The sequence below is a fragment of the Panthera onca genome, chromosome E3, assembly GCF_046562875.1.
Source record: "Panthera onca isolate mPanOnc1 chromosome E3, mPanOnc1 haplotype 2, whole genome shotgun sequence".
Lineage (NCBI taxonomy): Eukaryota > Metazoa > Chordata > Mammalia > Carnivora > Felidae > Panthera > Panthera onca.
Window position 1 is genome coordinate 39,906,122 of NC_138354.1, and position 12,195 is coordinate 39,918,316.

General features: G+C 44.2%; 1 protein-coding gene across 4 annotated transcripts in view; it reads right to left on the reverse strand.

Moving 5' to 3' along the window:
• The window catches only part of LOC132689734 (ATP-binding cassette sub-family A member 17-like), a 75,911-nt gene that overhangs the window by 54,538 nt on the left and 9,178 nt on the right, over positions 1 to 12,195 (reverse strand). For all 4 annotated transcript variants that reach the window (XM_078440232.2, XM_078440230.2, XM_078440229.2 and 1 more), the window contains 2 exons: positions 10,784 to 10,901; positions 2,579 to 2,752 (listed from right to left, as the gene is read on the reverse strand). In XM_078440232.2, coding sequence (XP_078296358.2) covers positions 2,579 to 2,752; positions 10,784 to 10,901 — 292 coding nt within the window. The remainder of the gene's footprint in view (positions 1 to 2,578; positions 2,753 to 10,783; positions 10,902 to 12,195) is intronic.

Sequence of the window (12,195 nt, forward strand, 5' to 3'; positions counted from 1 at the left end):
TTACTCTCGTCTGGGATTTGCTGGGCTTCCTGACATTGAGTTTGGGGACAGATCTGGGCACCCTCTTTTCAGATGCATTTCCTCTGCCCCTTCTCTCATTTCCTGCCAGATCTCTGCTTAAATGGAGGCAAAACACTCTTCGCTGCGTCAGTTTTCAGCTCTCCTGCCATTTTAAAATCCTTTTGGTCCTCGTTGCTGCCTTCTGCATGGTTTCTTCTCACCTCCTTCCAGGTCATAATTCTCCCTCCGCTGTTTTGAATCTACAGGTAACCCATCCACGAAGGTTGCTCCTTGGTTGGTCGTATTTTGTATTTCCCCCAAGGAGTATTGGGTCCTTGTTGCTTGCAGATATTTTCAAACCTGCCTTATGAAAAGAAAAACCTATCACGAGCATTATTGTTTTATAATCTGTGTTTTGATAATCCCAAAATGTGAGGACTTTGTGAATCTGTTTTCACTTTGTCTTGTTTCTGTTGGTTCCTGTCCATGGCTGTTTATTTCCTTATGTTTTTCACTGCCTTGTACTTGAAAACCTGTGAGGCTTTGCCTGTGAGGCCAGCTCTGCCGGGCACCTGGGCTGCTGCTTGAGGGTCCCTGGACTGCCCCTGCAGGGTGACCCGGGCTGCAGCTCCGACAGAGAACCAGCTTGTAACAGGCTCGAGAGGGCAATTTTCTCCTTTGTTTTTCTTTCACGATACAGCCAGCACCACGGCACCTTCCCCAAGGCCGTCTCGTGTATCAGGGGTTGGTATAAGGACACAGGGATGTACTTTCCTGCCCCCCCCCCCCCCCCACGAAAGCTGTCACCTCAGCTGCCGGGCGTGCTGCGGCCAACGGGCTATCAGCTGTCAGCCTCCTCACAGCCTTTTCTGGGTGGTCCACACCCAGTGACTGCAGGAGGCAGAGGCGTGGGAGCCGGGCCATCTCAGCCCACCCAGGATGCCCACCCAGGATGCTCGGACCCCCACGGCTGTCAGGACCACATTGTAGCCCTGCTGAGTGTCGTTTCAGTCTCTCCCCGAGAGAATCCCAGCGTGGGAACAAACCCACAAGCTCGTCCAGCCCAACTGCTCACCCAAGTTCCCTCCGCTTTCAACAGAGAGGCTCTGTAAAATTCCCCTATTCACTCACTAACATGGAAGAAATCGGAGGTACCATTTTTTTATGTTTATTTATTTATTTTGAGAGAGAGAGAGAGAGAGAGAGAGTGCACATGAGAGTGGGGGGGGAGGGGCAGGGAGAGAGGGACAGAGAGAGAATCACAAGCAGGCTCTGCCTGCTGAGCGCTGAGCCCAGCATGCAGCTTGATCTCACCAACCTTGATCTCATGAACCATGATATCACGACCTGAGCTGAAATCAAGAGTCGGACGCTTAACAGACTGAGCCACCCAGGTACTCCCGGGCTACCGTTTTAAACCTACTTTTCCCCCGTTGTCGTTCGCAAAGTGCGGTCTCGTCACTGCTTTGTTAAAGAAAACCACTCACCTGCAATGAATTCTGGTCAACTTGACACCCTCCATTATATTTTAAGCACCCTTCACCCATTTAGACCATCCCAACCTTAAGACATTTATTGATAGATAGTGCCTCTGAGCAGGTTGTTGAAGGTAATCCCAACTGCCCTAAGAGGACGCATAACCTAGGTCCCACATATAATTCCTATCCCTGCTGCTGCTAAGCCAAGCCGTAGTGTCTGGACCCAGGACTCTGGTGATAAAAGCCAACACTGAGCAACGAAGACACTTGCTGGAGTGTTCACAGCAGATCACCTTCGTGCCGCGGAAATGTGGGACGGTCTCATGCAGAAAGCCTACTGAGGCCAGCTGGTCCCTACATTTTGATATGCTAGCTGCAATCTTCTGCTGTGACTGCTGGCATTCGGAAGGATCCTTCCGACCCCAGAACATAAGACAGATGAAAACTTGGGGGTGCACTTCCAAAGGTGGGAGTTGGAAGTAGGACACCATTGGTGGGAAGTCCCCTAGATGGACCCTGAAGGCTGTGAGCCTCAAACATGACGTATGTAGATAGCACTCCATTTATCCATAAAATTCTGAAAGTGTGAACCAAATCGAATCATGACTCTGTATCTTTTTTTTTTAATTTTTAATGTTTTTATTTATTTTTGAGAGAGAGAGAGACAACAAGCAGGGGAGGGGCAGAGAGAAAGGGAGACACAGAATCCGAAGCAGGCTCCAGGCTCCAAGCTGTCAGCACAGAGCCCAATGTGGGGCTCGAACTCACGGACCATGAGATCATGACCTGAGCCGAAGTCAGACACTTAACCGACGGAACCACCCAGGTGCACCATAACTCTGTATCTTTTATATCTGTACGACTGCATGGTCATATCATCTCCTAAATCATTAATACGCTTTAGTTTTGCTCCCAAACCACACTGTGAGCTGTGTGGTGTGAAACGTGTCCTACAACCTACTGTTGCTTCGAGCAGGTCGGAAACGCTCAGGACACCGAATGAAGAGTGCAGTGAGGCTCTCGTGGGAACTCAGGTCACCCTGCCCGTCAGCAGTGACAGGGCATTGAGGCAGCGTCCCTTGGAGAAAGGTGGGACTCACCTCTTATCTCAAATATGGAGATAAATCGCACTCCCAGTGCCATGGCGACATTCGAGAGCAGGCAAAAGCCAATCTTTTGGAAGTGGGTCCTCTGGGAGTAGCTGAAAGTGAGGTACAGGTATGGAAGGTAGGTGAGGAAGAAGATGATTCCTCCCGAGGCAGTGGCTACGTGGGCTGCGGGAAGAAACGAGAAGGGTTTTGTCACTGATGCACCATGTGCGACACAAGCCCCTTCCTGCCATGGCAGGGCAGGGGTGGGGACTGTGGGGGCCTCGGCATCTCCAAGAAAAGTCGTCTTTTGAGGAATTTTGCACGTTCGCTATCAAAAGACCAAGGGCATCTGTGGCACTTAAAACACAAATCCATCCGGGGGCACCTGGGTGGCTCAGTTGGTTAAGCGTCTGACTTCGGCTCAGGTCACGATCTCGCAGTTTGTGAGTCCAAGCCCCGCGTCGGGCTCTGTGCTGACAGCTTAGAGCCTGGAACCTGCTTCAGATTCTGTGTCTCCCTCTCCCTCTGCCCCTCCCCTGCTCACATTCTGTCTTTCTCTGTCTCTCAATAATAAACGTTAAAAAAATTAAAAAAAAAAAAAAAAAAACCAACACGAATCCATCTGTCCGTGAAGGCACAATGTGTAACTGCCCAAGATGGCACTGACACCATCCCTCACGGTACAGACCTCCTCCGGGCAGTGGGACATGATGTAGTACCGAGACCCGCGCATTCTCTATAGACTCTTCCATAACCCCCGTGCCCTCCCAAAGTTTTACAGGGGAGGAAACTGAGGTTTAGCCACATGGAATAAATGCGCCCTGTGGCATGGAGCTAGTAAATTATGGGTCAAGGACTCGAGGTTTTTCCAGGTTCTTGGCACGGTGGCTCCAGATTGGGAGAGAAGGCCAATCCAGCTGGACTGTGGGACAGGAGCTCAGGTTGAGTGCAGGCGTTTGACTTCCAGGAAGTGGAGAGAACAGGGAGCCGGTCCTAAAGGTTGCATAGGTAATGGAAGGAGCCCCCATTGAGACAGCAGTGGGCCCTTCACCGAACCTGGCTGACCTTGGATCTTGTATAACTTGACTCAGTTTCTTCTTTTGTAAATGGTGTCAATCATTGCTAGGATCTACTAAGCTCTTACCACGCATCAAGTGTTGTCAGCATTTGACGTGCAATACCCTACCTGATCCTTCTAACTAAGTTGTAAATACTGTTATTTTCCAGTCTCACAGAAGGGAAAACGCATGCACAGTCTGTTAACTTGCTCAAGGTCAGGGTCCACACGAGGACGCAAAACCGGCCCTCTGAGGCCAGAGCAAGAACTTCCAGCCTCAGTGAAGAAGGGAGAAGGGCTGCGTCCACTGGAGGATTGGGAAGAGGTTTGAAATTGCTGTTCCAGAGAGGTGCGGGTCAAAGTGACAAAGGAATGTGGGCGGTCTGCAGGGCGGTGGCCAGCGCATCCGTGAACCAGAGGCCTAAATAAAGAGACTGGTCCACACACGGGAGAGAGTTTCTCCGGCCAGGTTCTGCTGCAGGGTAAGCGGGGAGCTGGGTGTGACCAGGGCTGAGGATTTGCAATATGAGTTCAACAGAGAGTCGGTGGGTATACGTCAGAGGAGTCAAAGTAGGGACGGGCCATGGGCTCTGAGCGGGGCGAGGCATACGATGGGGTGATGGATAGTGACAAAACATTGGGGCCAATGGATCAGACATCTTGATGGGGGTCAAAGAATTATTGGGGGAGGTGGGTGCAAGACGGGGGAGCTAAACAGAGACATGGGGGGTCAAGAGTGGGGTTGTTGAGGCTGAGATTCTGGCCACCACACAGTTGTTGGCTCAGGTTTAGGGGATGCCCGTGGGAGCGTGGGAGCACCGATGTGGGGTGGCACAGGGTCACTGGGAGAGCAAGCCAGGGGTCTGAGAGGAGATGAGGTGGGACCACCAACCATGAATGTGGGCAGGGACAGGGGGCAGCAGAGGCTTCGGTAAGAGGTAGAGTGTGGTTTGCTCACATGACAATCTCCTCCTCAAAGGGGCCGGGCGGGCGGGAGGCACGATCTGGAGGGCAGCCAGGAGCCAGAACGTGCCTTCCTGCCTGTGGTGGTAACAGGGTGTGATGGATGGCCGCCCTAGCCACCTCTGGGGGCTGCCAGTGAGGCATTTCCTGGGGCACCGTTATAAATCACGATTGTTACGTGATCAAGGGTTTTTATATTTTACATGTTTCAACCCATTGCAAGCATTATTCTTTTTTAAAAAAGATTTCTAATGTTTATTTTTGAGAGACAGAGCGTGAGCAGGGGAGGGGCAGAGAGAGAGGGAGACAGCCTCCAAAGCAGGCTCCAGGCTCTGAGCTGTCAGCACAGAGCTCAAAGAGGGGCTCAAACTCACAACCATGAGATCATGACCTGAGCCAAAGTTGGACGCTTAACCGACTGAGCTACCCAGGCTCCCTGAAACACTATGTTTTAAAAGCATTTGAAGTAATTCCTTTCTTTGTGAAGTGATTCTTTTCAAGCCCCCCAACTCGAAAACATTTATTTCTGTTGTTTTTCAATGTTGAGAAGTTGCTTCAATAATTTCTTTTCTCACTTCACTATTTTTCCAGTTGTTTATGTGCTGCAGTGGGCAGAATAAAGGCTTCCCAGGGATGTCCAATCCTAACCCCCGAAAGCCGTAACATTAAGGTATGACTTTACAGAGCCCGAGGGACTTTGTGGAGGTGATTGAGAATCTTGAGATGAGCTTATTCTGGATTATCTGGGTGGGTCCAATGGCACGGGCCCTCAGGAGAGGGAGTTAGGAGTGCCAGAGTGAGGGGAGGTGATGGAATCAGAAGTCAGAAGGAGCTAGAGCACCCAAGACTGAGGAAGGAGCCATGAGCCCCCAAATGCAGGCATCGGGAAGGGTTCTCATTCTCCCCTCGTGTCTCCAGAAAGAACACAGCCCTGAGGAAGTCTTGATGCTTTAGCCCAGAGAAATGCATTTCAGACTTGGCTGTAAGATGATGAATATGTGCTATTTTTAGCCACTCAGTATGCAGTAAGCTGTTACCTCAGCAACAGGAAAGTAACACGCATAGTTTAGTCAAAACTATGTAATAATTAACCTTACACTTACAACAACCAAGTTTAAATAATACCACTTACCTTCAATACCATACACTCTGCTCACAGACATCTCTGTCCTCCCCCTTTTAAACTGTTATTGTGACAGATCATATCTTCATCTGTTAAGTGCCCATTAATGCAGATTCATGAATATTTTCATGCATTTGCTTATAAATCATATAGGAGAGAGAAGATGATTTACAAACCAGAAGGACAGTGATTCTGGCTTAAGGTGTCTTCACCAGTTGGTGGTCTGTATTTCTTCTTATGGCTTCAAGTTACTGTCTGGCGGCTTTTCATTTCTGCCCAAAAAACTCCCTTTGTCAATTTTTGTAGGGCAAGTCCATCAGTAACAATGGACACTCTCTGCTTCTGTTTTTCCGAAAATGTCTCAATTTCACCTTCATTCTCAAGGGGTTTTGCCAGGTATAGAATTCCTGGTTGAATTTTAACCCCCTCGGGATTTAAAATGTCATCTCACTAACTTCTGAACTCTGTAGTTTCTGAAGAGAAATCAGCTTTTGATATGACCAAGGTTCACTTGTACACGAGGAGCCTCTTCTTGATGCCTTCACAAATGCTCTTTTTGACTTCGGGTTTTGACAATTTGAATGACTCTTGGTGTGGATCTCTTTGAGTTTATCTTGCTTGGAGTTCACTGAGATTCTTGGGTTTGTAGATTCATGTCTTTCATCAAATTGGGGTTGTTTTCAGTCATTATTTCTTTAAATATTTCTTTCTGGTGGGTTTTTTTTCCCCCTTTCTCTTTTTTTATTCTGGGAATCCAGTAATGTGTATGTTAGTACACTGGATGGTGCCCCATAGGCCCCTCGCATTCTGTTCCAACGAAGAAAATCCCAGGACCATAATGACTTCACTTGTGAATTCTACCAAACATTTAAAGAATGAACATTGGTCAAAGTCTAGACCAATAAACACCAGTGGAATATAGTAGCCCAGAAACAATCCCTCACGTACATGATCAATTCATTTTCTTTTTCTCTTTTTTTAAAATTTTAATGTTTATTTATTATTTGAGAGAGAGGGAGACACAGAACCCAAAGCAGGCTCCAGGCTCTGAACTGTCAGCACAGAGCCCAACGTGGGGCTCAAACTCACAGACTGTGAGATCATGACCTGAGCGTAAGTTGGACACTTAACCAACCGAGCCACCCAGGCGCCCCATGATCAATTCATTTTCAATTGATGCTAAAGCTGTTCAATGGGGGAAAGAGTACCTTTTTTTATTTTTATTTTTTATTTTTATTTTTGAGAGACAGGGTGAGACAAAGTGAGAGTGGGGGAGGGGCAGAGAGAGAGGGAGACACAGGATTGGAAACAGGCTCCAGGCTCTGAGCTGTCAGCACAGAGCCTGACGCAGGGCTCGAACCCACAGACTGTGAGATCATGACCTGAGCTGAAGTCGGACGCTCAACCGACTGAGCCACCCAGGCTCCCCAAAGAGTAGCTTTTCAACAAATGGTGTTGGGAAAACTGGATATCTACATGCAAAAGAATGAAGTTGGACCCTGATCTTAGACGATATGCAAAAATTAACTCAAAATGGATCAACGTTCTAAACATAAGAGTTAAACCTATAAAACTCTTAGAAGAAACCTTGGGAGAAATCTTCATAACCTTGGGTTTGGCACTGGTTTCTTAGTATAAGGACAAAAACATAGGCAACAAAAGAAAAAAGAGATAAATTATACTTTAACAAAATTTAAAATTTTTGTGCATCAAAAGACACTATCAAGACAGTAAAAAGACAACCCATGGAATGGGAGAAAATATTTGCAAATCATATCTGAAGAGAGATTAATATTCAAAGTCCATAAGTAACTCATATAATTCAGCAGCAACAGAACAAACCATGCAAGTGAAAAATGGGCAAAAGACTTGAACAGGTATTTCTCAAAAAAAAAAAAAAAAAAAAAAAAAAAAAAGAGCCCTTATGTACTGCTGTGCAAATGTAAAATGTTGCACCTTCTGCAAAAAACAGTTTGCTACTTCCTCAAAATGTTCCTCAAAAAGTTAAATAGAATCATCATCCAGCATCTACACTCCTAGGTGTATGCCCAAAGGAATTGAAAGCAAACTCAAACAGACACTTGTGCACAAATGTTCACAACAGCATTGTTCACATCAGCCAAAAGGTGGAAACAACCCAGTTTCCATCAACAGATGAAAAGATAACCAAATGTGGTCTGTCCATATTATGGAATAGTATTCAGCCATCTAAGGAATGAAGTGAGGTAGGAGTCCAAGTGCCTATCTGGTTGTCCCAGCACCATTTGTTAAAGAAACTGTTCTTTTTCCATTACATGGTCATGGCACCCTTGTCAAAATCAATTGCCTATTAGATGTATGGGCTTATTTCTAGACACGCAATTCTGTTCCATCAGTCTATCTATGTTCATGCCAGTACCACACTGTTTTGATCCCTACAGCTTTGTAGTAAGTTTGAAACCAGGAAGTGTGAATCCTCTAACTTTGTTATTCTTTTTTGAAATTGTTTTGGCTTTTCAAGGCCCATTGCCATTCCGTGTGAATTTTATGATCATCTTGTCCATTTCTGAGAAAAAGGAAGCTGGGATTTTAATAGGATCTGAATAGAATCTGTAGATCAATCTGGGGGAATAGGGCCGTTTTAACAATACTAAGTCTTCCAATCCATGAACATGGGATGTCTTTCCATTAAGTCATCTTTGATTTCTTTTACCAAGTCTCTTATCTCTGTGGTCAGATTTATTCCTGAGTATTTTATTTTGGATGGCATTTTAAGTGGAATTGTTTTCTTGATTTCCTTTTGGGGATGGTTACTGTGCGTGTATAGAAACACAACTGATTTTTGCGTGTTGACCTTGTATCTTGCAAATTTGCTGAATTCATTTGTTTCTGGATTCAAATTCGCTGGATTCAAAGTTCTTTTTGTGGATTCTTTAGGATTTTCTCTGTATAAGATCATGTCACGTTTGAATAGAGAGAGTTTTGCTTCTTCCTCTCCAGTTACATGTCTTTGGTTTCTTTTTTCTTCTTAATTGCTCCGGCTAGAACTTCCAGTACAGTGTTGAATAACAGAGGGGAAAGTGGGCATCCTTATCTTTTTCCTGATCTTAGGGGGAATATTTTCAATTATTCACCATTGAATATGATGTTAGTTGTGGGGTTTTCGTACATGCTCACTATTGATTGAGATACTTCCTTTAAATTTTAGTTTGTTAAAATTTTTTTATCATGAAAAGTACTGGGTTTTGTCACATGCTTTTTCAATATCAATTGAGATGAATAAAAGTGAATAAAATTGTGTTTATTTTTTCTTTTATCAAATGGCGTATTACATTTATTATTTTTCATATGTTGAATTATTCTTCCATTCTTGGGATAAACCCCACTTGGCATAGTGTGTAATCATTCTAATATACTGTTGGATTTAGTTTGCTAGTGTTTTGTTGATGATTTTTCCATCTCTGTATTCATAAAGAATTTTAATCTGTAGTTTTTTTGGTCTGATGTCTTTTCCAGCTTTGGTATCAAGGCAACGCCTGCCTGTAGAATGAGTTTGGAATATTTTTGTTTTTATTTTTAGTTTAGTTTAATTTAGTTTAATTTACTTATGTTGGATGCAAGTCTCTTATGATATGTAGTACTTGCAGATGTTTTCTCCCAGTCTGTGGTTGTCTTTTCACTTTCTTGATGGTATCCTTTGAAGCACAAAGTTTTTAACATTGAGAAAGTCCAATTTATCCATTTGCTTATTTATGATTTATGCTTTTGGTGTCATGTCTAAGAAATCACCACCTAACCCCAGATCACAAAGATTTATGCCTGTATTTTCTTTTCAGGATTTTGTAGTTTTAACTCTTATATTTGGGGTTACAATCCATATTGAGTTGATTTTTGTGCATGATGTGATGTAGGGTCCAACTTCATTCTTTTGCACGTGGATATCCAGCTATCCCAGCACCCTTTGCTGAAAAGACTGTTCCTTATTCCTTGCCCGTTGAATTGTCTCGGCCCCTTCATCAAAAAGCAATTGGTCGTAGACTCTGAGTTGCGTAGTATATATTTGCCTTCACTTGGGACTGTTTCCTACTCTGGTCTTGCTTTATTGTGCTTCTGACCTCATTGGTTTTGTCTTTTATTTCCAGCCTGTGCTTATTTCTTATGTGTGAACGCAAGCTCAATTTTGGGGGTTTCAACCTTCTGTACCACATTAGCCTTAGCTTTTGAGCATCCTTTTGATACTTATGCTCTAAGGTATCCACGTAACTCTCTTCCTTGACCATCTCCCCTGCCATGCTTGCCCTTGAGCTATTGAGAGATAGTGGGACACTAGGTAAAGAATTTGAATCAGGAGACAGTGTCCAAGCCCAGTCAGCCTCCCAAAGAACCCACCCCCATCTTGGCAGGGTCCATATTTTCCAGGGCCCACATATTAGAACATGGTATCTGATGTCAAATATTCACCAATGTAAACAATAAATTGCCTGTCTTCATTTATACCACATTTTTATTTTTTCCCAAATTCTTTTAAGCCTTTTTGTTGTTGTTACCACCTGCTGGACCCGTCCTCCATTCATGTTTTTACCTCCATCTCTCTATTTGAATCAGGACTCAGTTATCCCACACTCTGACTTTGACTCCATTTCCTGTTATTTTTGTCTCTAGTAGTTCAGCGACTCTACCAACAGTTTTAGAGGTAACACCCCTCTGACAGGACCAAAGTCCCAGGAATTCCTCTCTTACTGTAGTGTCTTATAAGCTACCCTATCATTGTGCCCAACTCACAATCAAGACCTGGAAACCTGTCTGCACTGGATGTCTTACCCTTCATTTCCTTCCACATTGGGCCTTACCATTTGCTTCCATTTGAAATTACATTTAGAAGCCAAATGAGGCATAAAGATATACGTATATAGAGACAGTTCCCTAAGCCTTTAATGGGGAATGGAGCTGCTCTATTGCTAAAGTAACCGTAGAGGTGAAAACTTGGCTTTGGAGAAATCATAATTAATGATGCACGTAACTGAAATAGCAATGCTACCAGAAAAAGAAGTCACACACACACTCCTCGACTGAGAATTTTATCAGGACTCACCTTTTTGGAAGAATGTGCTGATCATGAATGCAAAGAAAACAGTGGCCGTGGCAAAAGACAGTAGGAAAACAAATATCAAGCTAGGGTCGCTGTTCCTGAACACCGCCACACTGTTCACCTGTGGAGCAGTCACAAACACACATTGTTTTTACGTGGAAAGAATGAGGAGAGGCATAAAATACCCTGAAAACAATGCAGAACTTTTATTTATTTATTTATTTATTTATTTATTTATTTATTTATTTATTTTAATGAATTTATTTTATTTTTTATTTTAGAGAGAGCATGAGTGGGGGAGAGGTGCAGCAGGAGGGGAGGGAGGGAGGGAGAGAGAGAGAGAGAGAGAGAGAAAGAGACTCTTTTTTTTTTTTTTTTTTCCTGGATCAGACATGATGTGGTTTAATACCACACAGGGGATACAGAGGGGAAAAAAAAATCCTATGATTAAAGCCAAGGCTTTCAAGAAGATACTTTCTTAGGCATTAGAGAAAGAGACTCTTAAGTAGGCTCCATGCTCCGCATGGTACCTGACTTCGGACTCGATCCCACGACCCTGGGATCATGACCTGAGCCAAAATCAAGAGCCAGACGCTCAACCAACTGAGCCACCCAGGGGCCCCAGAACAATGCAGAAATTGTTTTAAAACCACAAGATTAGTCTAAATTAGACAACATATCTTGATTTTTTTTTTTAAGGCATAACTTTGATGCAGTGTCCATTACCTTTTATAAATTACGCTCTGTACGTGTATCTTTTTTAAAGAGAGCATATGTCTGAATTCTATTTTTGACCCAATGTGAATCTCTTTCGCTTTAATAAGAGACTTTATCCCATTTGTCATTGTCGCTCTTATAATAACTATAGTATTTCTTTGGACACCTCACGTCTCCTCTTTTTAATGCTTTCTGGCCGTTTTCTTTGTTTTATGTATTTTGCCATGTGGTCTGGGTTTTCTTGCCTACCTTTATCCAAAGTGCCCCAATTTGGGTAATTTAGAAGCTAAATCTTCATTTATCCACATGGTGGATTATAATTTAGCCATCAGATGCAAGTTAGCAAATTGGAACACCAGATCTCGATGGCAGCACGGAGGAAAATTTAACACGGTAGGATGGGCCTAAGAGGACATTCTCCATCTTTTACAACAACCGTTTTCAACTATTTGCGGAGTTGTAATGTTTTAAAGTTTATAAAATACTTTAATTAGGAGACGAATCCCACTTCCCTGACGAAATTAACCACACCCACGTCCAGTACTTGCAGCCCCAGCAGCGGAAGGCCGTCAAGGCTCTCCCGGATGGTGCAGCTTCAGTGCCCGATGCCCGCAAAGTTTCCGCAAATACCACCTGAGGTTGCCCCAAGTGCGCGTCCCTGGCTGTGCTCTCATCTTCTGTCGAGTCTCAGCCCCGCC